At 54.8% G+C, this 24735-nt stretch overlaps 5 protein-coding genes across 8 annotated transcripts in view; 1 reads left to right on the top strand and 4 right to left on the bottom strand.

The window, feature by feature from the left end:
* Positions 1-24735, bottom strand: part of CAPNS1 (calpain small subunit 1) — a 50767-nt gene that overhangs the window by 19682 nt on the left and 6350 nt on the right. The gene's annotated exons all lie outside the window — the stretch shown is intronic.
* TBCB (tubulin folding cofactor B) lies at positions 2545-11165 on the bottom strand. Its single transcript, XM_006731426.3, has 6 exons — positions 10963-11165; positions 10305-10448; positions 6625-6721; positions 5799-5990; positions 2951-3023; positions 2545-2814 (listed from the first exon to the last, which is right to left on the bottom strand). Exons 1-6 carry the CDS (start codon positions 11074-11076, stop codon positions 2700-2702), a joined length of 735 nt encoding a protein of 244 aa, XP_006731489.1. The 5' UTR covers positions 11077-11165; the 3' UTR covers positions 2545-2699.
* POLR2I (RNA polymerase II subunit I) lies at positions 11420-13003 on the top strand. 3 transcript variants are annotated; one of them, XM_081806810.1, is made up of 6 exons: positions 11420-11742; positions 11866-11920; positions 12234-12307; positions 12397-12471; positions 12576-12664; positions 12831-13003. In XM_081806810.1, the coding sequence occupies exons 2-6, from the start codon at positions 11873-11875 to the stop codon at positions 13001-13003; spliced, it is 459 nt and encodes a 152-aa protein (XP_081662936.1). In that variant the 5' UTR covers positions 11420-11742; positions 11866-11872. The 3 variants fall into 3 exon arrangements, with proteins under 3 accessions (XP_081662936.1, XP_081662935.1, XP_006731491.1); XM_081806809.1 differs by having other exon boundaries at positions 11432-11788; XM_006731428.3 differs by having other exon boundaries at positions 11453-11788; positions 12576-12627; positions 12831-12938.
* OVOL3 (ovo like zinc finger 3) lies at positions 12986-16419 on the bottom strand. The gene is made up of 4 exons (XM_031026130.2): positions 15221-16419; positions 15082-15146; positions 13688-13889; positions 12986-13194 (listed from the first exon to the last, which is right to left on the bottom strand). The coding sequence occupies exons 1-4, from the start codon at positions 15312-15314 to the stop codon at positions 12986-12988; spliced, it is 570 nt and encodes a 189-aa protein (XP_030881990.2). The 5' UTR covers positions 15315-16419.
* WDR62 (WD repeat domain 62) overlaps positions 20147-24735 on the bottom strand; it is a 42354-nt gene continuing 37765 nt past the window's right edge. Inside the window, exons 23-32 of one of the 2 annotated variants that reach the window (XM_081806805.1) lie at positions 24223-24350; positions 23789-23892; positions 23331-23441; positions 22900-23034; positions 22509-22620; positions 22253-22394; positions 22112-22172; positions 21275-21925; positions 20587-20735; positions 20147-20492 (exon numbers count right to left, since the gene is read on the bottom strand). In XM_081806805.1, the coding sequence (XP_081662931.1) occupies positions 20232-20492; positions 20587-20735; positions 21275-21925; positions 22112-22172; positions 22253-22394; positions 22509-22620; positions 22900-23034; positions 23331-23441; positions 23789-23892; positions 24223-24350 (1854 nt within the window). In that variant the 3' untranslated portion in view covers positions 20147-20231. The remainder of the gene's footprint in view (positions 20493-20586; positions 20736-21274; positions 21926-22111; positions 22173-22252; positions 22395-22508; positions 22621-22899; positions 23035-23330; positions 23442-23788; positions 23893-24222; positions 24351-24735) is intronic. The other variant, XM_081806806.1, reaches the window with a different exon arrangement.

The following is a 24735-nucleotide window of genomic DNA, read 5'->3' as shown; positions in this document are numbered from 1 at the left end:
CACGCCTGCGCACCACCGCCCTCCGCGGAGGAGCCCACGTCCCTTCACCCCACAATTCCCCGCGACCTCCGCTTGAGCTTCCGCTGAACAAAATGAGGCTGAGGTTATCGCATGGTTTTCTGGGAAATGCAGTTCGCATGCCAGGCTGGAACCACCGCCCAGCGCCAGCGAGAATCCACGCTTCACGAGGCCCTGGCGCGCGGTTCGCTGAGCAGTGCGCTGCTGCCCCACGTGGCGGCTGGTGGTTATTGCACGCATCTGGGCCGCCTGAGGTTGCAGAGACGGGAAACTAGCGTCGATCTTGGAATCTCTGGGAATCTCTTCCGAAGACGGACTCACCCCAGATGTGCAAAGGTGGGGCGAGCTAAGAAATTAGGGTGAAGAAATTAGGGGCAGGTCCCTCTGTGAGGCTTAAATAAAGCCAGCATTACTATTGTTGGCTGTGAGTAGTCGTTATTATACCTACTGGTAATATCTACTGAGTAGGCATTTACCTATGTGCCTGGAGCTGATTTAAGCGCTTACTACGTATTAGCTCATTTAATGCTTACAACAGTCGTTTGGGGGGGAAGTGCTGTCATTACCCCCGATTTATAGGAATGAAGCTGAAACCTGGAGAGAAGGAATACTTGTTCAGTCCCCCAGGGGCCGCATGACAGAGCTGGGGTTTGAACCCAGGCTGCCTGGCTTCCCAGTCTGTGCTTTTCCTCAGTAAAGTTACACTACCTCTCTTAACCTACTGAATAATCCCAAGTTTCTAATTGGTACATGAATCAACTCCAGCAAGCCATTAAGCATGTTCAGTAACTGATTTAGCTCAGCTCCAAGACAAAGGTTGCATTCAGCCTAAGTTTGTGTTTAACAAAGGGATCAAGTTCCTGATGGGCATGAATCACCAAAGGGATGATTTCAGGCCTGCAGAGCCCTGTCCCTTCTTGTTCAGGTGATTCCTATTCAAATGTCCCTATCCCAGCACCACTAGCCGATTTAGTGATTTTGTTCTCCTTCCCCCACTGCCAGCAACCTGATTCATAATTATCACGGTGGGAAAAAAAAAGAGAGAGAGAGGGACAATCTGTCTGCCTTTACCTCCCAGGCAAGGACTGTTTCCACTTCATGAACATGTCCCCAATATGAGGCCTGACATACAGTGGGGGGCTCAAAAACTGTAGACAGTGTTGGATATTTACTCTCTTCCATCTGCAATGACCTGAGGACTTACGAAATCAAGGTTCATGGACTCTGGCTGAACTTAAATTGGTAGGTGCTGGTTGGGAAGTTGGGGGACCTCCCCTCTAAGGCTCCTCACTCTGACAACTCCCTGACACTGTAGAGGCCTAAGCCTTGGGATCTTTTTCTAAAGTAACCAGTTATTTTGGTTTTTGTTTTTATACATTTGACAGTTTCAGTAGATGTACAGGTACGTATCTATCACTGTGGGTGTCTGATGTGAATCTGTGTTTCCTGTGTGTATGTGTGGCTTCCCCGTGTGTGAATCTGTGAGTCACCCCACGAAAAACTTCAAGGAGTTAACGAGGGGCTTCTGCACATTCAGACACATGCGCAGTGTGACCCAAGTTCCCCAGAATGCAGGGACTGCATGCATACAAGTCATACCTGAGGGCACAATGTGCTTTGCCCAGCTTGACAACGCTATGAGGGGATCCATGCTACTTCCATTTTTTTTTTAAGATTTTATTTATCTGACAGAGAGAGACACAGCGAGAGAGGGAACACAAGCAGGGGGAGTGGGAAAGGGAGAAGCAGGCTTCCCACTGAGCGGGGAGCCCGACGCGGGGCTCAATCCCAGAACCCTGGGATCATGACCTGAGCCAAAGGCAGACGCTTAACGACTGAGCCACCCAGGCGCCCCTATTTCTAGTCTTTTGATTTCTTTCTTTTTAAAAGTATTATTAAGTGAACAGGTAAGGTCTCCCACCCACAGGAACTGTGGTGGAACAACTTATTGACCCCCAATATCCCTTCTCCCCAGCTTCTGTAGTACAGGAACTTCTGATATTTGGCTAGGAACATGGTTGCCCAGAATAAAAACTACATTTCCCAGTCTCCTTTGCAACTACAAGTGGCCATGAGACAAAATACTGGTCAATGAAATAGAAACAAGTTTTGAGTTGCACATATTCCTTAAAGGCAAGAGGTATCCTTCCCCTTCCCCTCTCCCTGGTGCCTGGAGCTGATGATGTGGAAATCATGAGGAGAAGGGAGAGCAATAAGATATATGTATGGAGACTGGCCTCTGACACAGAGGGATCACCATACCAGCTCTTGGTGATTACATGAGACTTTACATGAGAAATAAACTACCTTGTTTAAGCCACTATTATTTTGGGCCCCTTTGTTATAGCAGGAAAAACATTACAGTAACTAATAAAGGACAAAGAACAGTCTCATGGGCCCCCAGCTATCAGCCAAGGAATAAAGCCTCATCCTGCCCAACCTCTTCTTTACCCAGCCTCCTATTTCACCCTCACCTACCCAGCCATCACCCACCCCTCTGGTAATCATCAAGTCCTCCAACACCTCCCAGGTTTCCAGCAAATTTATTGCATGAGTCTCAAAAGTCAATGGCAAGGTAAATAAAATAAAAATGGGCTCAGGGAAGAGGGCCATGGGCACACACAGGGAGGGGCAATGAGTAGGCAAATTAGTTGGAGCAGGAGGATGCCTTTCCTTGGGTGTCACATCTCATCCAACCCATAGTCTTCCTCGGGAAAGTCCCCCACTGTCACAACCGAGGGCTTGACGAAGGCGCCGTACTTGGCCTGGCATTCGAAGTAGCGTTTCCCATTCACGCTGCAGGGCATGATGGGGGAGGCAGTGGTCAGAAAGGGCCCCAACATGGCTCCCACCCCAGGTGCTCACCCACACGCACTTATGCGTATAAGGACACATATGCACACACAGATGCCCAAACGGGATTGCTTATTACCTGCCATCGTTTTTCCCTAGTGGCTCATCATAGCGGACGCCAACCCAGTAGCCAGGCTTGAAATCTGTGAGTCCTGCCCAGGGAGGAAAACCCAATGAAGCTTCTGGATGCAGCTCACCCCAGATTCATTCCCACCGAGTACAAAGCCTATCCTGGCAAAAACCTCTCCTTGCTACCACCCAGGGCTACCTCCATCTCCTGTCCAGACTAATATCGTAGCCCCCTTCACTGGTCTCACTGTTCCTAACCCGGATGCCCTATTTACTCAACACCCCCAGTTGGAGGAGTCTGTAAAAATTTAAAGTAAACAGCACCGCTACCTTGCCCCAAATTCCTCAAAGGCCGCCCATCCCACTCGGCATAAAATCCACACTGCTTATGATCAAATGACAAGGGTGCTAAGACTATACAAGGAGGAAAGAATAGTCTTTTCAACAAATAGTTCCGGGACAACTAGATATCCACACACAAGAGAAGGAAGTTGGACTATCTCACATCACACACACAAATTAACTCAAAATGGGCCTAAGACCATTATGCAAAACGTAACGCTATAAAACTCTTAGAAGAAAATAGAGGAGTAAACCTTTATATTGGGCACTGGTTTCTTAGATATAATACCAAAAACATAGGCAACAACAACAAAAAATAAATTGGATTTCATAAAAATTTTAAGATGTTCTGCTTCAAAGGACGCTATCAAGAAAGTAAAAAGACAACCAACCTACAGAATGGGAGGAGAAAAAAAAGAATGGGAGAAAATATTTGCGAATCATATATTTGATAAGAGAATTGTATCCAGAATATATAAAGAATTCTTACAACTTATGGGCTGCATTGTGCCTGCCAAAATTCACATGATGATGTCCTAACCCTCAATACTTCAGAATGTGACTGTATTTGGAGACAGGGCCTTTAAAAAGGTGATTAAGTTAAAGTGAAGCCATTAGGGTGGGATATAATCCAATCTGATTGGTGTCTCTGTAAGAGGAGGAAATCTGGACACCCGAAGAGACACCGGGGATGTGCCCCCACACAGAGGGAAGACCACGTGAGGCCCCAGCAAGAAGGCAGCCATCTCAAGCCAAGCAGGCCTCAGAAGAAACTAAACCCGCCAAGGCCTTGATCTTGGGACTGCCAACTTCCAAAACGCAGAGAAATACATTTTTGTCATTTAAGCCATCCGGTGTGTGATTCCTTGGTTAAGGTGGCCCCAGAAAACTAATACACAACTCAACAACAACAACTAAACAACCCAGTTAAAAAATGGGCGAAGGATCTGAATAGACAGTTCTCTAAGTAAGATACACAAATGGCTCATGGAAAGATGGTCAGTCTCATTAGCCATCAGGAATGCAAATCAAACCCACAATGCTGTCCCACGTCGTACCTACTAAAATGGCTGTAATTAAAAAGACAGATAGTAAGTGTGTTGGCGAGGATGCGGGGAAGCTGTAGCCCTCATACACCGCTGGTGCGCCCATGACATGGCACGGCTCCTCCAAAGTTAAACAGAGTGACCATGTGGCCCAGCAACGCCACTCCTACGTGCAAAAACATGAAAACCCGTGTCTACACAAAAACTCGTACAAGAATGTCCACAGCAGTATTATTCGTAACAGACAAGAAGTGGAAAGGACCCAAACATCCATCAACTGATGAACGAGTCCGTAAAATGGGGTGTGGCCAATCAACGCGGCATCAGTCGGCCATAAAGAGAAACAAAGCACCGACTCGTATTACAACACAGATGAACCTCGAGAACTCAGTGAAACGAGCCAGTCACGGAAGACCACGTCTTACAGGATTCCAGTTACACGAAACGTCCAAAACAGTCTCTGTCTACAGAGACAACATTGATTAGTGGCTGCCCAGGACTGGGGGAGTCGAGGTTTCAGAAATGGGGAGTGGCTGCTAATGCTTACGGAGTTTCTTTCTGGGGAGACGAGAATGTTCTCAAATTGACTGTGGTGATGGCTACACAATTCTGTGAACATACTTAAGGCCAATGAACTGTATGCTTGAAGTTTTATGGTATCTGAATTAATAGCTCAATAAAGCTGTTATAAAAAAACAACCCAGGCGCCTGGGTGGCTCAGGCATTAAGCGTCTGCCTTCGGCTCAGGTCATGATCCCGGGGTCCTGGGATCAAGTCCCATGTTCGGGCTCCTGCTCAGTGCGAAGCCTGCTTCTCCCTCTGCCCCTCGCCCTGCTCATGCTCGCTCGCTCTATTAAATAAGTAAAATCTTTAAAACAACAACAACAACACCACCCAACTGCTCTCCACTGTCTTTGAGGCCCTGCATGGTCCGGCCTCACTCCTGCCCGGACCTTACCTCTTACCCCTCCCCTCATTTCCTTCCCAAGAGCCATGAGCCTCCCTCGCTAACTTCCTTCCTGGGCCTCAGACAGGCCCGGCCTGTTCTCGCTCCCGGCCTTTGCACTCCCCGTGCCCTCTGGCTGGAGCACCCTTTCCTTCATGCAGTCCTTCCCCCAGGAAGCCTCTGGGATCCCTCTCGAGGACGGGTCTGGTGCTGCCTCTCAGCTCCCACAGGCCCCTGAAGCTTCCCTCCTCCCCGCCCCCATCACCTTGGCCCGTGCCTTCCCCATCTCAGCTCTGACACGGCGCCCTGTGCATTCACCTCTGAACTGACCTCTCCGGCCTCCGTCTCCTCCATCACAACGCACGCTGTTCTGCCTCTGCATCCCACTGCCCTGCATGAACACTCTGGGCTGTCACTGTCATTGCTGGGTCTGTCTCTCCTGCTGGACTGGGATCTCCCTGAGGGCTGGGTCGCCAGCACTGCCTACCTCCAGGCCGAGCAGAAAGCCTCCGTGGGCCACATACCTACATACATGACGGTGCCCCGGCGAGGGAGCTGCCCCGGCGCCTGCACTTCACAGCGGCTGCCCACGGGGATGGCGCTGGCCTGGCTCTTCTCCTCGTTCAGGCGCTGGCTGGTCTCGGCCTCCTGCTGTGCCCGCTCCTCTTCGTTGTAACGGCCTAGCTTGCTGCGCTTCAGGAAGGAGCGGACTGAGTCTGAGGGTGGGGTGGGGGACAAGGCTTAGACATGGTTTCCCTGGTGTGGCCTCTGGCCTAAGGGGATCACCTTCCACCCGTACAGGGCCAACATGCAGAGAGAAACTCTTCTGGGAGTTGGAGGGCTGCCACCCACGCCCCGAGTCTCCCACTACAGCCCTGGCTTCTCCCCAGGACTCCTGGGGCCTCTCCACAATCCAGAAACTAAAAAGAAGGTGCCTGCCTCCAGTCTTCCCATTACCCCATCTTCCTACATCCCTTCAGTGTCATATTCCCTCCATCCAGCCTCTCTTCATCTTACTCACTACACATTCGGATCTGTTTTGCTCACGCCCCCAGGGCAGTAGCAAAACTACCCCCCCCACCCCAGACTTCCCTCTCATGCCCCCGTCTGCTGGCCCACGCTCCCTCACACCTCCCAGCCCCAACTCACACCCCACACCCTGTGCCCCTCCAAGCCCTATCTGTCCACACACCAACTTCATCCCACGCCCTCCACTTGCCATGTCTGTCTGTCCCCACTGCCCACACCACCAACCTCCCCACAGTGTCCCTGTCTGCCCCCAACCTCTCTCCACCCGCACAGATGCCTTCTGGCCCCCACAGGCCCCCATCCATCCCTCTGTGTCTGTACCTTGCCTCTGGTCATAGGCTTCTTGTGAGATCTGGTATTTCTCCACCTTGGACACATCCTCATACTCCCCAAGGTGGGCACCACTGTGGTCAATGACCTGTAGTGAGGGGAGGGAGGTCAGTGGGGAGCAGGGCCTGGCCTGGGAGGGTTGGGATGCTGGGGGCTGCACGTTACAGCACTCCCTGGATTTAAGTCTCTCCATCTAGGAAAGGCCACATTCCTCTACCCTCACCTTTACCCAGGCCTTCTCTCCTCTCCTGAGCCTAGCAGAAGGGATGAGGACAGGTGGCCACACTGGCCATCTCCCCTTCCTCACCCCCATCCAAGCCCTCAGAGGCTGGATCTGCCCCCAGGCAATCGCCACATGCTGCCGCCATCACCACTGATGGTCCCCAAGTCACTGGAACTGAAGGGTAGAGCTCAGGTCTTGCTAATGAGACTTTTGGGCAGCACATCTGCCCTCTTTGGCTATCTGGGACCCTCCTAAGCTGGCCCCAACCTCCAGACCCGGAAGCATCTCTTCCTGTCCCACCCCGCAATATTCATTCACTCATTGTTGCTAAGCTCTTCCATGGCACCCAGCTGGGCTGGGTGCTGGGTGCTAGGGACACAAAGAGTGCTTATTCTGCTGGGAGACCAACCCTAAACAAACACATCTATTAAACACCAGACGAGGGGCGCCTGGGTGGCTCAGTCGGTTAAGCGACTGCCTTCGTCTCAGGTCATGATCCTGGAGTCTCGGGATCGAGTCCCGCATCGGGCTCCCTGCTCGGCAGGGAGTCTGCTTCTCCCTCTGACCGTCCCCTCTCTCATGTGTGCTCTCTCTCACTCATTCTCTCTCTCTCAAATAAATAAATAAAATCTTAAAAAAAAATAAAATAAACACCAGACGATGACAAGGTTCTACATATATAAGTACCACAAAGAGGCTTAGGAGCATGAAGGGTGGTCAGAGAAGGTTTCTTTTTTTTTCTTTTTAAGATTTTTTAAATTTATTTGACAAAGAGAGACAGTGAGAGAGGGAACACAAGCACGGGGAGTGGGAGAGGGAGAAGCAGGCTTCCCACTGAGCAGGGAGCCCGATGGCGGGCTCGATCCCAGGACCCTGGGATCATGACCTGAGCCGAAGGCAGACGCTTAATGACTGAGCCACCCAGGTGCCCCCAGAGAAGGTTTCTGAAAGGAGGGGAAGCCTGAGCCAAGGTCTAAAGGCTGAGAAGGAACGACAGGCACCAAATCTCGGGTGCAGAAATGTCCTTAGCCCTTTTCAGGAACAGCAGGGACGCCATGGCGGCTGGAGTGGAGAGCCAGGGGAGGCTGGGAGACACAACAGATCACTGCAGACTTTGGCTTTTACCCAGACTGAGCTGCAGCCAGGGAGGCTCTGAGCCAGGAGCACCCTGACCTGACTCAGGGCCTCACAGCCTCCTTCTGGCTACAGGTGGGGAGCAGACTGCAGGCCCCCCCCTCCCCCAGGAAGGGCTGCTGTGGAGTCCAGGAGTGAGATGGAGGTTGGGACAGGGCAGGCGCAGTGGGGGAGAAGAGCGTAGACTCCAGATAGATTCCGGAGGTGGAGTCCACAGGGTTTGCAGACAGACTGGATACAGATGAGAGGGAAAGACAGGGGTCAGCAAAGACCCTTAGGTGTTTGGCCTGAGCCACTGGGCTAACACAGCAAAACAGAAACGGCCCTTTTCTCTGGCCAGGATCACTAAGAATTTCTACTTTCTGCATTAAGGATCTTGTAAATTTGAGGTGGCTATTATTTAAGGCAACAAATATAGGTTAATATATTTTATATACATACTTAAAAATTTTTAAGTAATCTCTGTGCCTAACATGGGGCTTGAACTCACGACCCTGAGAGCAAGAGTCACATGTTCTACTGACTGAGCCAGTCAGGCGCTTCAAATACAGGGAATATTTATAAACAGGAAAAGAATTTAAAACAAAAAAAAATTCCCCAGAGGTTCCACCTCTAGGAAACCCTCAACTGACCTGAGGAGTGAGAGGCCTGTCTACACCTGAATCCATGTGTGAAAACCTCCTGTTTGAGGATGCCATGACCCGTGCCGGGCCCACCAGCATCCGGGGCTGAGGCTGCCCACTTGTCAGCCCGAAGTCTCAGTCCTGGGGGCCCAGCACTATCCTGACCCACGCCCACTATGATCCAGGCCCCACTGCACCACCTGGACTATGGAAGAAGCCGCCTCCCTGGTCTCCCAACTCCTCTGGTCTTCTGCAGTCTGCTCCCCACACACAGTCAAAGGGAGCCTGTGAACACCTGAGCCAGACCAGGACTCTCCTGGCTCAGAGGCCTCCCCTGGCTCCCACTTCTGTCCACCAGAGGAGAGGCCACTCCTCAGTCCTTGTACTTAACTGTGCTCCCTTCCACCTCAGTGTCTGCACATGCTATGCCCTTCTCCTGGAGTATTCTTTTCCTTTCCTCAGTTAACTCTTCCTATTTTCCAGGTCTCTGCTCAGGCATCACCTCTTCCAGGAAGTCCTCCCAGACCTCACTGATAGGTCAGGTTCCCCCAGTATCAGCTCTCCCAGCTCTGTGAGCTCTTCCTATATGGCTCTCATGTCTCTGACATTTCATATTTGTTCCTGTGAATGTTTAGCTAACATCTACCTTGCACACTGGACAGAGCTAAAACAGAGACCTCGTCACACGTGGCTCACAGCTATAGCTCCGGCATAACACGGATGCTCAATGAACACTTAAGAGGTAACAAAGAACCAGTTCTCTGAGCACAGTGACTTCCAGAGTCATGCAGATTGAGGCGAAAATTCTAACTATAGTTCATCCTTAGGAAAATAAATTCCATCCTGAAGCTAAGTTTTATCTTGTGCAAAATGGGGTTAATCACACCATCTTCCAAGTCTTATTTTACGGATTCAGGTCAGTATCCAACAATGATTCACTGAGCATCTTCTCTGTACTAGGCATCATTCCAGGTGCTGGGGGAAATGCACAGTATGTCACTGGGTGGTAGGAGCTAAGGACAAAAACCAAGTAAAGTGGCAAAGAGAGGAGATTTAAATTTTATACTGAGGTCAGTGAAGGCTTCACACCCTCCAAGTGTGTGAGGAAGGGTGGAGTGAGCCATGTGAAGCCATATAAAAAAGAACCATGCAGGCTTAGGGTATATAGCACTTGCAAAAGCCCTGAGGTGGAGGTCACCTGGGATGCTGGGCTATCTGAAGAGTAAGGGGCGCGGGGGGGGGGGGCGGGGAACAGAGAGGATGATGTGAGTTGATGCATGCAGAGGTCCTCTGTGTTCCAACTTCTCCCAACGCATCCAAGTCTCATCACTCACCCTGACCCACCTCAAACTATGCCTCTGTACCCTGTTCCCTCCACCTGGCATGCTCCTCCTACTCCTCATCGTAAGTTGCCCTTTCCTCATCCTTTGGGTCTCAGCTCAGGCATCCCACCCCTCAGGAAGCCTCTTCTGATACTTCCAGGAGTCAGGTACCTCTCTGAGGGCCCCCAATTCCCTGGGCTTTTCCCAGCCCAGTTCAGACTACTCTGGCTGTCACTGTCCAGTGATGGCTCTGTCTCTCTCCCTGCTGAACTGGGGGCCCATGAGAGGAGGGCCTATCTTGGTTATCACACAGAACAACGTACAGCAAGTATTTGTTCAATAAATAAATGAATGGAGGGGACGTCTCACGTGGATGCGGCAGCCGTCGTCTACGGGGTACGAGCCCAGCAGTGCATCCTCCTGATCCAGCTTGCTGTAGAACTTGTCGTCAGGTCCATACAGCTCCAGTTCCATGCAAGAAGCAGGACTGCCCACCACCAGCTCTAGTTTACACTGCGCAGGGAGCAGCCGGTGGAAGGCTGTTAGCGGCCCCACCCTCTGCCCTGAGGCTCCACCCCTTGTTTTCTTTTTTTAAGGTATGTACTTGCAAATTTATATATTTTTATATTTTTTAAAGTAAACCCTACGCCCAACGCGGTACTCGAACTCACGAACGGAGATCAAGAATCGCAAGCTCTACCAGGGGAGCCAGCCAGGCGCCCCTAAGCTCCACCCCTTGTAACAACCATCATCCCATCCTTGCTCCTCCAAGAAACCCACCATTTAGGACCCACCTGGTTATCCCTGGCCACGCCCTATGCAACCTGTGATTTCCCCTGGCTTCGCCCCCAATTTCTGGAACCTCAGGTTCCCTCGAGCCCCTCCCCTCCGAGGCCCAGTCCCCAATCTGTTCAACCTCGGTTGATCCCCGCCCCTCCCCGCGTTCGGGAAGCCCCTCCATTTCTCCTTTGCCCCGCCCCCTCAAACCCTACGCCCCGCCCTCCGGACCCCGCCCCCACGGCCACACCTTGAACTCAGCGATGGTGAGGCTGCGACTGTACCGCTTTTCAGAGCGGAAGCTGTTGAGAGAGCTGCTGATGAAAACGGTCACTGTGGGCGCCGACAAGCCCGTCACCTCCATCTCGCCACACCCTGCCGGGGTCCGCAGCCCGGTCAGTCGCCTCACACCAGCTCCGCAGCCGCCGCCGCCGCTTCTGGGATATCAGCCCCTCCCTCTGCTCCCGACCTGGCCAATCCATGCTCTCCCGCAAACAGGGTCCGCCAATCGTCGCCGTCTCTTTTCCACGCCAGGAAGCGGGCTCTCCCGTACTCGTGGGTAGGCCCAGCCAATCCTGAGAGGTCTTCCATGGTGCCTAGTTCTTCCAATAGCCGCCCGGGAAACTGCCCGGGCGAGCGAAGGCTGAAGCCCACAGGAAGGACTGGCAAGAGTTACCTCGTCCGCGCATGTGCAGCCAGCAAAAAGCAAGAGCTTCATTTATGCTCCCGGCCTTGCATATTACGTAAAGCATCGTATTCCTGGCTCTCGTACCATGCTATTCTACAAACGGGGGAAGCGAGGCTCAGAAGTTGGAGCCAATTACCGCAGGATATCAAAAAAACTGAAGCAAGTTACTAATCGAACCTCGGCGCAGAGCCAAGCACAAAGCCCAGGGGGACAGTATGTGTTCGTAGCTCCGCCCCTCCCTTGGCGAAGCAACTAGGCTTGACCCTTCCCGCGACCGGTCGCGCGGCGGAGCAAGTGCGGAAGGCTTGCTTGGCGGGCAGTGCGTAGCTATGGAACCAGACGGTACCTACGAGCCGGGTTTCGTGGGTATTCGATTCTGCCAGGAATGGTGAGCCTGGGCCTGCGAGTGTGTAAGGGAAGCAAGTAATGGCCCCAGGACTGACCTCTGACTTCTCCCTCCCACAGTAACAACATGCTTTACCCCAAGGAGGACAAGGAGAACCGCATTCTGCTCTACGCGGTGAGCACGAGTCTGCGGAGTGCCCGGGTCTTCCCAGAACGGTCCACCTGTTCCCAGTGTGCCCCCAACCTACTCCACGTGACCCTTACTCCTTTTTACGCCTCCTACGCCTTTTGGTCTCGCCTCCTATCCCCCGAGTGAACCCTACTCTCTTGTCTTGCCCATCCCCGAAGTGATTCTCAATATACCCCGTTATCCCAACTTCGAGACTCCATGCTCTAGTCATTCCCTCCGGGGAAGACCCAGCCTTCCCTTCCAGTCGCTTCCCGGATCTCTCCATGACCCCCTCCCCGCCACACTCGCCCTCTCGTAGTGCCGGAATTGTGATTACCAGCAGGAAGCCGACAACAGCTGCATCTACGTCAACAAGATCACGCACGAAGTGGAGTGAGTGGCAGCACTAGAGCCGGGGGACGGGGTTGTTGGCTTGTGAAGGGCCTGGTCTGGGCATAATTATTCACCTTCTATTCCCTCAGCGAACTGACCCAGATCATCGCTGACGTGTCCCAGGACCCCACGTTGCCGCGGACCGAGGACCACCCGTGCCAAAAGTGAGAGCGCGCTGTTGGTATTGGGGATGGAGAGTGGCTCGTCCTGACTGGGTGAAGGGAGGAGGGAAGGGTATGGTTGGCTGAGTGGCTGACTGTCCTCCCAGGTGTGGCCACAAGGAGGCGGTGTTCTTCCAGTCACATAGTGCCCGGGCCGAGGTGAGCGACAGGAGGAAGGCTTTCTGCGTGTCCCAGGGTTGGTCCTCCCCGGGGGCAGGGATACCAGTATTGGGGGGGACCCTTACCAGTGGAGAAGGCCCCTTTGCCTATTATCTTGGGGTGCGGCTCTGCTGGATGGAGGTGGTGTGTCGTACACATCCATGGGGTGCAGGCCCTTCCTAACCGTGCACCCTTTCTGGCAGGACGCCATGCGCTTGTACTACGTGTGCACGGCCCCACACTGTGGCCACCGCTGGACCGAGTGAACTGTTCTCTCCTATGTGTAATAAATTCTGTGTTTTGTGCGTGCATTTCCTGCGTTTATTTGCCTCCCGTGGGTTGTGTGGGATGCACATTCTCAAGCAGCGCGATGTAGGGCGCGGTGCTGCACGTAGGCGTCCGGCCTCGAGCAGGTGAAGCCACAGTCCTCGCACACATGCAGCTTCTCACGGCGCTCACGATAAGCGTAGCCGGCCGGCTGCCTGTGCACCTTGGCAAGATGAGCTTCCAGTGAGCAGCGCTGTGTAAATGCTTTTCCGCAAGCTCCACAGCGGAATGGCCGGATCCCTGTGCAGAAGGGCAGCGGGGGGGAGGGGGGGAGGACAGACAGGGCAATGGCCTCCAAACCAAAGCCTCTCCACCTTGCCCTCCATGAGCATTCCTGCATTCCTGCTCCGAGGTGTCCAGACTCTGCCTGTGTCCCACCATGTGCTACCTCCACCCAGTGCAAATGTGGGCCAGACACCTGTGTTCCCCACCTGCTCATCAGGATATTCCTTCCCCAGGAGGAGGAGGGAGGCTTTTCCTTGCACCCTTCCGTCTAGGACCTGAATCCTGTAGCCACTACTGTCTTCACGCTGCACGCCTCAGCAGGCCTCCACCCTGGCACCACCTTAGCACCCAGTGGCTGGGGGCTTAAGTAGGAGGTGTTCAAGCCGCCTGATGGCAGAGTCTTCACCCCATGAACACAAACGCTGGAACATCCTGGGCACCTCTCTCCCATTTCATTCCAGACTTCCCTGGGGCCCAGCCGCCCTGCCCTGCCCCTGCCCCTCCTCACCGGTGTGAGTCCTCCTGTGGCGCTTGAGGTCGAAGGCATCGTGAAAGCCCTTACCACAACAGTGGCACACGTGTCGGCGCGCGGGGCTGTGGCACTTGAGGTGTTGCGTCAGCATGCGCTGCAGAGGGAAGGCCTTGAGGCAGAGCGGGAAGCCCAGTGTCCCCGGGCCCCCGGGAGCAGAGGCCAGCCTGCCCTGCATGGGCTGTGGGAGGGACATGGGAGTTAGACCCCCCGGCCAGAGCAAATGGAATACCTAGAACCAGGAACCAAGGAGGGCTGGGAAGGCTGCTGTTCGTGTGTGCGAAGGCCTTCCCTGACCCTTCCCCGTTGCCTTTACCTTGCTTTATATTTCTCCATAGCAGGTATTCCAACGTAACATAGTTACGTAACATAGTGGATGGCGATTTCCTTTTTTTTTTTTTTTAAGATTTTATTTATTTATTTGACAGAGAGAGAGAGAGCGAGAGCAGGAACACAAGCAAAGGGAGCGGGAGATGGAGAAGCAGGCCTCCCATGGAGCAGGGAGCCTGATGCAGGGCTCGATCCCAGGACCCCGGGATCATGACCTGAGCCGAAGGCAGACGCGTAATGACTGAGCCACCCAGGCACCCCGTAACATAGATTTTTCTAATTTTATTGTCTATCCCTGTAGCCCCCACCAGATTATAAGCTCCAGGAAGGATGGAATTTTTGTCTTATTCCTGGTAAATATCCATTGCCTAGAACACTTCCTGGCTTTGAACAAATACTGAAATAATTGCAGTCACATTTCTATTCCGGCTAGTGCTTTCCTTCTTCCAGGGCATGCACAGCTGAATATCCCTTCTGAGAACCCCCAGTCTTCCCATCCTGCTCCTGTCACCTTTTCTGGTCTGACATAAAGCAAATCGCCAGGGGCGCCTGGGTGGCTCAGTCGTTAAGCGTCTGCCTTTGGCTCAGGTCATGGTCCCAGGGTCATGAGATTGAGGCTGTGTCGGGCTCCATGCTCAGCAGGAAGCCTGCTTCTCCCTCTCCTACTCCCCCTGCTTGTGTTCCCTCTCTCGCTGTGTCTCTCTCTGTCAAATAAATAAATAAATAAAACCTTAAAAAAAAAAAAAAGGAAATCACCATCCACTTGGCTTGAATCTTGTTCTGCCCCACTGGACAGAGGGATCTTGGGATAGGAAATGTGACTGCCCACGCTAGGGAAATGGTGCCTGGGATGAAGCCGAACAGTGAGCTCTACTAAGAAAGGAAAGGCATTCCCAGCAGAGAGAACAATAAGTGGAAAGGTCCTGAGGCTGGAGGGGCATGTGCAATGGGCTTGGGAAGTAAGGGGCAGTCAGGTTATGTTGAGGCTGAGAGCGGGCAGGGATGAAACTGAGCAGGGTCTTGTGGTCCAGCTGCAGACTTACCGCTACCCAAGGGTCTCCGAGGCCAGAAGACTGGTGTGCTGGAGGGCCCTGCTGGTTGCTGCAGTCTGAGGAGAGAAGCCAGACGGTGATGCTTTGTGTCTCACCTACCCCTCACCTCCAGGCCCAGTGAGGGGCCCACCTGGGACATAGGCATCTCCCCGGAGCTGATCAGGCAGGTGGCCCCAGTTGGGTGGCTGTGGACGCCGACTCCTGACCAGGAAGGCACGGGGCATCACCTCCAGGAATGGTGAGATGGCCCCACACAGACGACTGCTTCTTCCACCTACAGTCACACCTCAGCCCCAGGATGACTGGAGGGGGAAGGGAGGGAGGGGGGAGCCCTGGAGGAGACTCATTCTCTCCATGCAAATTTTGTGACCAGCCCAGGGAGCCGACTTAGCTGGCTCCAGTTACCTTTGCCTCGGGACCCACCATTCCTCCCCCTTCTCCTACACCAGGTTCCTGAGGGCACTCTCCAGCCACCAGGGGCAGCCAAGCGCTAGGACCCCCAAGAACACCAAGCAAGGGCAAGATTGAAGCTTAGACAGCTCCTGGGAGTGGGAAAAAGGAAAGACTGCAGGGAGGCTGTCCTCTTAAAGTAGCAGGGCTAAGGACCTGAGGGTCTGTTTGCCAGGCAAATCAGTTACCAACCGGACATCCAACAGCCTGTTTGGTTATTCAAATCACAGCAGCTGTCTGAGGAAGCGGGGGTGAGGAGTGGCTGTGATTGCTTGCTCCAGAGGGTGGAGAGACAGCACAGTGCAGTAGGGAAGGACAAGGGGAGGATATAGGCTATGCATCTTCCAACAGGAAGCTCTACCTCTCTGATTTTCAGATGCCCAGAGCTGATGTTCAGCCAGAAACACTGTTCAGATGTAGCAGGTATTAGAATATTGGTGTGTTAATAGTCCAGCTCCTAGTGATTGCCTGGGACACCACTTCCCCACTCTCCCACAGTCCAGGAGCCAAAGGGGGTCACCTGACACAGCCAGGGGCTCCCAGAACCCCACCCCTACATTCAAGCGAGTCTGTGTTCTAGATTGATCATTGTCTGACCTCTTAACCCCTGGTTAAGGATTTTGAATATTCTCTGTGCAGTTACTTCCTCTCATTTATCCAGTCAGCGACTTCCTGAGCTCCAACTATGGGCCAGGCCTAGCTCAGCACTAAAAATGAACATATAACTTAGCCCATGAGGGAGACACGCCAGTAACAGTGCAGAATGACCAAAGCTATGATGGGGGATGCACAGGCAAAGTGATCCCAACTGCAACAGAGAAAACCCAGGGGGCTCAAAGGAGCCCAGAAGAGGCTCCTGATCCAGCCTAAAGGTTCAGAGATGACTGCTGGGTGTAGCCCTGAAGGAAGATGAGGTTTCAGGTGAAAGGGGAGGGTGTTCCAGGCAGAGGGAACAGTCTACACAAAGGCTTGGTGGTGAGAGAAGCATTATTTCTTCATTTCTTCACACTCCCTGAGAGTCAGTCCTGCTGATTCATTTGGGGCAGCAAGGGAGGCGGGACTGAGAGTCTGTTAGCCCAGAGCTTTGCCACTTTATCTCTGCAGAACCCAGGCAAGTCACTTCTTGCTTAGCCTCAGTTTCTTCATCTGGAAAATGGGACTAATGTGTCTCCCTATCACTGGTTTGTGTCAAAGATCCATGTAGATCATGTGGGGAGAGCGCTTAGCATGCAGCATATAAACAGGGTGGTTGTTAGGAAGTCTTGAGGGGTGGCTAGGCAAGCATGTGAGTTTCAGTCAGTCCATCTGTAAGTGGTAAGTGTCAGGACACCTGGGTGGCTCAGTCAGTTAAGCATCTGTCTTTGGCTCAGGTAATGATCCCAGGGTCCTGGGATCGAGCCCCACATTGGGCTCCTTGCTCAGCAGGGAGCCTGCTTCTTCCTCTGCCTGCCACTCCCCTAGCTTGTGCGCTCACTCTCTCTCTCTAGCAAATAAAATCTTTAAAAAATAAAGTTCTTTAAAAAGTGTTTTAAGTGTCTCCATCTCACAATTGTTGGATTTCATGCACCTGTGACTGGTGTGTGCAGCACAGGTCTGGCAGCCCAGTATCTAGGATCGGTCCAGCGGGGGAGTACAGGGCGGAAGTTGCACTGAAGAATGAGCTGGCAAATGGTTAGGGGGAGCCATCTTGCCTCTTTCCCCGTGCCCAGTTCTCCCTGCCCAGCACCATGTCTCTTGGGGCAAGTGGTTCCTGTGTTACTGAAACACATTAGGGAAGAAATTCAGGGCTGGGTGTCTTTGTCCCCATACCCTTTCTGTCCCACTCCTCCCATACCCCCTCGCTCCCAATAGGATTTCGACAATGGGGAGCCCCACAGAAGATGGGGGAGAGGATTTCTCCAACTCTCTCCCTATGAAGTTGCCAGGCACACAGCTCCCCTCACGGCAGCCTTCTCTCCAGGATTGGCTCTTCTGGGTCCCACTTTGCTCCCTTGTATCTATAGCTCAAGGCTAGGGTGGGAGTAACAGCTCTTCTCTGGGACCAGTCCAGGATACCGTACAGGCCTTAGGATTTCCCTATCCCCTGCCCACTTCTTTGTAAAAGATCCCTTCACTGAACTCTCTTTGAAACATCCTGTGTGAGCATTCTGTCCTCTTCCTGCTAGGGCCCTGTGGGTCCACAAACCGCATGCGCACACATTCATCAGCAGTGGTTTCTTAACCAGCCAGTTTGTCGGAGGAGAGATTCTGGTCTTTCCAGGGCAGAAGAGCTTAGCATTAAGAAGTGGAGAGTGGCAGACACACTGGGTCCTCTCTACCAGCCCACCCTCTTGTGCTGAGAGAACCCAATTTTGTTTGAACAGCGATATGGTCAGGACAGGAAAGATGGTTGGTCCAAGTGAATCAAAGCCATCTCCATTCTTGCCTACAACCGCTCTGAAAGAAGCGTCTAGGAAGGCTGAGCACCTTTCTTACTACCCTGGCAGCTGCCCTCCTTCGGGCCTTTGCTCCTGGTTAGCTGAGAGCATACAGCCATGTTGCAGCTCTGGGGCCGGAACTCAGCCTCAGAAGGTAACGGGGCCAGGAACATAATCAAGAGTAATAAATGTCCCTGCAGCGTGGGCCCCCACAAGCCAGCCATTTGCTACTTGTGCGTTGAAGACTTTTTAAAGTTTATTTGAGAGAGAGGGAGCAGAAGCAGGGTTAGGGGCAGAGGGAGAAGCAGACTCCCCACTGAGCGGGGAGCCCAACGTGGGACTCCATCCCAGGACCCCGAGATCATGACCTGAGCCAAAGGCAGACGCTTAACCGACTGAGCCACCCAGGCGCCCCTGAAGGCTTAATTATGATACAGGGTGGGAGGAGGGGTACATTCCACTAGGGAAAGGCTCAAGATGGTCCTCTGGGTATTCAGGGGCCTGGATGCCAAGCCTTGCCTCAAGGATCTTCGGTGGCCAGGCAAGGCAGGGGCAAGGAGAGAGGGTCCCCAGGGGTCTGTAACCTGTGGGGCAGGGCAGGGGCAGAGCCTCTGAGAAATAAACAATACTGGGCATCTCCTTAGCTACCAAGATCAGGCATCTTATTTAGGGGGGAAAATTGTGTTGTGAATATTTCTTGGATTTAAATGTCATGAAGCAACAAGGCCCTGCCCCCTTGAACCCCATTCTTCCTCCCATCTCCTCTCTTACCCTTTCTTCTAGCTCACTCCATTCCTTCCATAGATGTTTGATCCCCCCAGCGGGGTGTTCGCACTGGCTGCTCTGTCTGCCCGGATATCTTCCCAAGATGTCCACATGGCCTGTGCCTTCTCTCCGGCCTCAGCTCAAATGTCACCCCGGAAAGGCCTTCCCTGGCTCATCAACCAGCACAATGAACTCCCCTAGCTTACCTACAGTTCCACAGATACTGCTTCAGTTCCTGTTTTGCTCTCTAGAAGGCTAATGCCACGAGGGCAGATGCTTTGCTGGTCTTGTTCCTCCCACTACCCCCAGCGTGTACGACAGACAGGAACCCCGCAGGACTTTTTGAACAGCACCATTGGTTGTGATGTGCGTTAGTGTTTCGAGAGACAGCAGAGGGCCATGGCCTTATGCTGAATGGTCTGGCTCTGCCACGAGGCAAGCCTGGGTTTGAGTCCCAGCTGTGTGGGATCCGGAGCAAGGCTGGATCTCTCTGGGCTTGTTTACGGTGGGCCGTGACCATCCGACGGAGCAGAGAGGGACTCAGGCAAGTGGTGGTTGAGGCCACAGCAAGCCGCACGGTGGGGCTGTGGTTCAGGGGAGGGCCCTCCCTTGCCGGCTTCCTTTTCATAGAGAATTGGGACAGTGGGGGCTTTTGTGGTCACAAGAGTGGCCTTCTTGGCAGACCTGCCACATGGCTAGATGCCAGCTGCCTGGGGAAGCTGCCTCCACAGCTGGGAGCTCATGGGATGAATCTGGATAGAATCTTCCTGCTGGGGAGAGAATTACTTGTCCCAGCTGCTGGATGGCCTGGGCATGCTGCCCGATTGTCCAGTCACTGAGTTGCTGGTCTCTCCTCAATTTCCCCTGCTGTAGGTGGGGACAAAAGCCTGGACCTCATAGGATCCAACCTGGGCTTGGCCTGGGGGCCCCGAACCAGTGGGGTGGCAGTGTGTGTCCTGGGAGCCAGGGTCTGGCACATGGTGATGGCAGTGGCTCCAGTGGGTTCTTGGGCACCAGTAAGGGGGCAGGGAGGAAGGGCTGGCCCCTCCTTGGGGAACAGCTGGGCCCCACTGGGCCAGGACCCCAACTGACCCCATAGCAGCTCAGGGGGGATGGACGACATGGCATCCAGGTGTTGGGATCATCATTATTGCAGTTCCCTAATTTCTTGGGAATGTTGGTCCCATTGACGGAGTCCTGCGCTGGGGCTGATGTCCCCCAGGTGAGACAGGAAGAGGAAGAGCAGGTGAGGGTACAATGCTACGTGGCCAAAACCTGCTGCATACAAATTTCATCCCTTGCAAAGTTCATCCACCCACGTTCCCCGGGCTGGTCCAACACAACACTGCTGTCCACCCTACCCTCCTTCCCCACATCCACCTGAGGGAGCTTCGTGCATACGCCCCGACAGGCACCAGGAACCATTCCTCTAAGCTGTCAGTTTATTTGCTTAAGACACCGATCTCTTCAGAAACAGCAGGGCTGGCGTGGAGAGGAGGCTGCTGGCCCTCAGTCCCCCCGCACCTTCCTCTGCACGGCCTGCACCAGCAGCTCCGAGTAGTGTTCCAGCAGGGCATGCAAATCTGGGCTGGCCAGGGGGCACAGTGTAGTCGGGGAGGGGGAACCCGGGCTGCCCTGGGCCTGGGCCACGTCAGTCCCAACCAGCCAGTCATTGGCCTCTAACTGGTTATGGATCCAAAGAAAGGTGGAGGCCAGCTCAGTCCGTGCCTGCCACTGCTGCTCAGTGCTCACCTGGTCGCTGGAGACCATCTGCAAGGGGTACAAACCTTGTCAGGGGCCACCCAGCCCCGGCAGTCCCGGGGAGCCACCCAGCCCTCTCCCCTGGCCCCGGGGCTGGGCTCACCAGGCGGTAAAGGTCCAGGGCTTCTTGGAAGGTGGTCTGAAGTCTGTGCACGACAGTGCTCAGTTCACGGGGAGCTGGGGGCAGGACCCTGGCCGGCACCCCAGGCTCCTCCCAGTGTCCAGGGCTGCCCTGGACCAGACTGAGCGCATCTGGGGTGAGAGGGGAGGGAATGAGAAAGACACCTCCACTTTCTAACTGGTCTAAGAGAGGCTGGGGTGGCTGGGCTGATCCCTCTGCCTGGGATGCTTCCCTCAGTCCCCTAAGGCTCACTTCCCTCCCGCTCTGCTCAAATGCCCCCTTCTCCTTGAAGCCTTTTCTCATTATCTGGCTGAAAACTCTAGCCACTGTCCTCCCCCTTCTCACTCCCTAAACCCTTTTATTTCTGTCCTTAGCACATACTCCTTCAGGATACTCTTAACACTTTGCTTTACATTTAGTCTGGCCATCTCCCCAGTGAGGGTGCCCATTCTTTGTAGTCTTGTTGACCACCAAGCCCCATGTGCCCAGGGTCTAGAACAAAGCCCAACACATATGAAGTGCTTACTAAATATCTAAGTGAAAGAACGAACGAACGAACAAATGAATGGCGCAACCCCTGAGCGGGGTCAAGTGCCCACCTTCAGAGCTAAGCCAGCTGTACATGGGATGAGCTCGGGGTACAATCCCTTGCCCCAAGAGTGGTACTTACCAGGGGTGGGCTCCAGGAGAGAGGTGACGCTGCCAGGAACCCCAGGCCTGGCCTCTGGAAGTAGGGCACTGCTGGGGTGGGCAGGGGCTTTGAGGGGCTCGGGGGCCAGGAGCCTTGGGAGAAAGGTGGAATTGTGGAGCCTCAGGGAGCTTGCATCCATGGGGCTGGGGACTGGGAAGGTGGCTGTTGTGACGGTGACACTGGGCTGGGTGGCTGCAGGTTCCAACAGGGGAGGGGGCAGCAAGAGCCTGTCAGAGATGCTCGACAGGGTCAGCTTCAGGCTGGCCCGGGCCTCGTGGTTGCCCCAGGAGGACAAGGCAGGTTCTCGGCCCTCGCTGTTAGAGCTGGGTGCTGCCGTGGTGGGGATGGCCTGGAGCTCCTGGCCCAGGGATGCCATCTCCGCCGGGGAGGAGGGCCTGTGGAGGGGCCTGGCCAGCTCAGCCAGCACAGGGTCCTCACTGTCCTCGGGGGAGGTGCTGCGTGACATCTTGGCCTGGGAGCTGGCAGTGGCCTCCATGTAGGGGTGGGTGGAGGGGCCGTGGACAGCCTGAGGCAGGCGTGGAGTGGGTAGGGCCGTGGGCGTCGGAGGCTTCCTGTCAGTGGGCAGCACTGAGGAGGGGGCATAGGGCACCAGGCCGGAGAGGCGGGGGGCTGTAAAGGAAGAAGTTGGCTCAGTCTCACACCCCAGCCGCAGAGCCGAGGGAGAGGGGCCCACCCCAGGTGGCTTTCGGGCCTGAGTGGACCCTGCCCATCCCCACTGCCCCATGGTTCGGATGGGCATCCAGGACCGTTTGCTGAGAAGCCCAGGGCTGTTTGTCTGCGGATGGGGGCACTCACTCAGTGGGCGCCAGGCTTCCGGGGTCTCAAGGGGCTCCTCAGCCTTTTTCCCAGCGAGGACCTACAAGCACAGCATGCGGTGAGGACAAGGCCTCCAGGCTCGCAGCCCTAAGTCCGGAGGGAGGTGGCCCCAGTACTCACGTTGGTCCTGCCTGGGGACGTGTAGCCAGGGCCTGCTCTCAGGGGCTCTGCTCTGGACTGGCTGCCCCCAAGCTCCGGGAATTTGACCTCTGGGGACTTCACCAGGTGCAGGGGCAGCCGGGGAGGGAAGCTGTGGGTGAACCTGTGGGAAGGAAACCAGGCGGTTGTGGCTGTCCTGGGGGTCCCTGAGGGGACACAGCCCCCCCCGGGGGGGGATAGAGAGATGGGGGCAGGGTGGGGGTTCACCAGCTTCTACCTGGATGTCTTCTGGAGGCGTGAGAGGAACTGGGCTGAAATGCTCAGCCGGGGATTGAAGAAGTCCTCAGCCTCAGGGGCCTCCAAGTCTCTCAGGGATCCATGGAAGAGCTCTAGGGGAAGATGCCAAAGGAGTCTTCAGAATCCCTCCAGCCACTCAGCCCTGGGCCCAGGAAGGCCCGCAGACCAGCAGGTGGATCCCCAGAAACGCCATCAATAGACCACCCACATGCCTGGGGGAGCAAACACAGCAGGGAGAAGAGCCTGCACGGCTCAGTCCTTGAGAGAAAACGCAAGCCCTCTTACCACCCCTGCCAGCTCTGCAGGGAAGCCCTACCCGAGACACCCACGGTGTGCCCAGCACTGGAAGGCCTGCCCGGGCAGGGCCCTACCCTCGGGGTGAGCGTCAGTAAGCGTCTCGAAGTGGTGGCGGAGGAACTTCTCCTGCTCAGGGGTCTGGGGCAGGGAGCCGTTGGATATGCCCAGCACCTCGGGCTGGGATAACTCTTCTGCAGAACCTGGGCATCCTGGGGAGAGGCGAAGGGGAGGCCAAGGGGGTGGGCAGGAGAGAATCATCAACACCATGAGTCACGGCAGACGCCCAAAGACGCCAGACGCTTAACAATGGAGAAAGCTGGACTCGCCCATCACACACCCTGTTGCCACTAGACCGAGGAGAGGCTAATGGCTCTGCTTCCTAGACAAGGAAATGGGGGCTAGTGGGCACCAAGTGCAGGGCTGATGTGGGGAAAGTGATTATATATCATGACCAACCCCGAGCAAGTCCCATGCACCGTCTTCCCCACATCTGGCCTCTGCTCACCCAGCGTGGGGGGCATCATCATGTCAAACCGAGGGGCCGGGGCTGGCCGTGGAGGGGGCACATGGTTGGTGGTGAAGCTGCACTCCAAGTCAGCCTCTGACTCCCCCAAGTCTGGAGGGGCAGAGCGGGAGTCAGGAGCCCAAAGCCAGGCCCTCACTGGGTGAGTCAGGTAAGTGGCTCAGGTTCCCAGGGCTTTGGTTTTCCAATCTGAAGAGTGGGGGGTAATAATACCCACTCTGTTTTTATGGACCAGCAAGTTTACACTTCAAGGAAGTGGCAGAGCTGGGCTCCTGCCAGTCAGCAGTTGGGCTCGAGAATCCTCAGGGAACAGCAGGGACCATGTCTGCCTCCGTGATAGACTCTGAGCTTCAGAAAGACTGAGTCAAGGTTGCCATTAATACCCAGAAAGGAGCCTGGCTGGACAGATTACTGCAGGGTCTCCACCTGCCGCCACTCACCGTCAGGTGGTCTCTGATCCTTCGGGCAGAATGAGGAGACTCTGAGGTAGGAGTCACCTTGCTGGTCTCTGGACTCCCCCTTGATGTCCTTCGTGCAGTACTCGCTGCAGTGCCGGGGGTGGGGCAAGGGAATGAGAACATACTGGTAGTAAACAGCTAGCCCCCACCCTGACCCCCTAGACATCTGTGCCCTGCTCCTACTGAGCACTGCCTTGCCTCTCCTGCCTCCTGCAAAGGCTCCCTGCACCTCCACCTGGAACCAGGGCAACTGAGGCTGCAGGGCCAGGCTCCCGTGCCACCCGGGCCTTACTGCTCTGCCCCATTCCCACAGGCCCATGGGGAGAGCGGAGAGCAATTCTTCCAACGCGTGCCTATCAGCTGAGGCCTCCTCTCTCCAATGCCTTAAGGCTTCCCTGGGTGCACAGGACACTCACCTGTCTGTCCCTGGGACCGTCACCTCCGCCTCCAGGGAGTAGATGATGAGCTCGCTGTCCTCAGAGGACTCCCTCTGTAGGGGCAGGAAGGAGGGATGCCCCCCGCCGACCTTCTGGGGGCTCTCCGACTGCAGGGTGGAGAGGACACAGCCATCTGAGGTGGTCATGGCAGCCAGGGCCCTTTGCAGGCCGCCAGGCGTACCACACCCACGATAACAGGGAAGACGTGCTGGAGCATCCCGCTGAGCCAGGGCCTGGGCCCGGTGAGGTGCTCATCCTGAGCTCCCTCTGCGCTCCTCCTGCTGGTCGGCAGCCCCTCTACGGGCAAGGCTCCAATCCTCCAGAAGCCGATTTGGGTGACGTTCAAGAACAAACTAATCCTCGGTGAGAGGTTAAAAGGCTGTGCCTCGGGTGGGGGTACCGATTAGGAGGGGCACAAGGCGGTCTTCCAGGAGGTAGAAGATACTCTCTATCTTAGGGCCTGGGTGGTAGATACATAGGTGCATACATAGG

Source organism: Leptonychotes weddellii, chromosome 16 (genome assembly GCF_054177405.1).
Source record: "Leptonychotes weddellii isolate Sample4059 chromosome 16, ASM5417740v2, whole genome shotgun sequence".
Classification (NCBI taxonomy): Eukaryota; Metazoa; Chordata; class Mammalia; order Carnivora; family Phocidae; genus Leptonychotes; species Leptonychotes weddellii.
The sequence above is the reverse complement of the archived record's forward strand: the minus strand, read 5'-3'. Positions and strand labels throughout refer to the sequence as shown.

Coding starts and splice junctions, on each gene's coding strand:
- TBCB (XM_006731426.3), bottom strand. CDS start 11,076: ATGGAGGTGACGGGCTTGTCGGCGCCCACAGTGACCGTTTTCATCAGC. Junction 10,449..10,962: donor TCACCATCGCTGAGTTCAAG/GTGTGGCCGTGG, acceptor CTCCCTGCGCAG/TGTAAACTAGAGCTGGTGGT. Junction 6,722..10,304: donor ACGACGGCTGCCGCATCCAC/GTGAGACGTCCC, acceptor CCCTCACTACAG/GTCATTGACCACAGTGGTGC.
- POLR2I (XM_081806809.1), top strand. CDS start 11,730: ATGGAACCAGACGGTACCTACGAGCCGGGTTTCGTGGGTATTCGATTC. Junction 11,921..12,233: donor ACCGCATTCTGCTCTACGCG/GTGAGCACGAGT, acceptor GCCCTCTCGTAG/TGCCGGAATTGTGATTACCA. Junction 12,665..12,830: donor GGCTTTCTGCGTGTCCCAGG/GTTGGTCCTCCC, acceptor CCTTTCTGGCAG/GACGCCATGCGCTTGTACTA.
- OVOL3 (XM_031026130.2), bottom strand. CDS start 15,314: ATGCCCCGTGCCTTCCTGGTCAGGAGTCGGCGTCCACAGCCACCCAAC. Junction 13,890..15,081: donor TCGGAGACCCTTGGGTAGCG/GTAAGTCTGCAG, acceptor TCCCTCCCACAG/CCCATGCAGGGCAGGCTGGC. Junction 13,195..13,687: donor CCACAGGAGGACTCACACCG/GTGAGGAGGGGC, acceptor CCTTCTGCACAG/GGATCCGGCCATTCCGCTGT.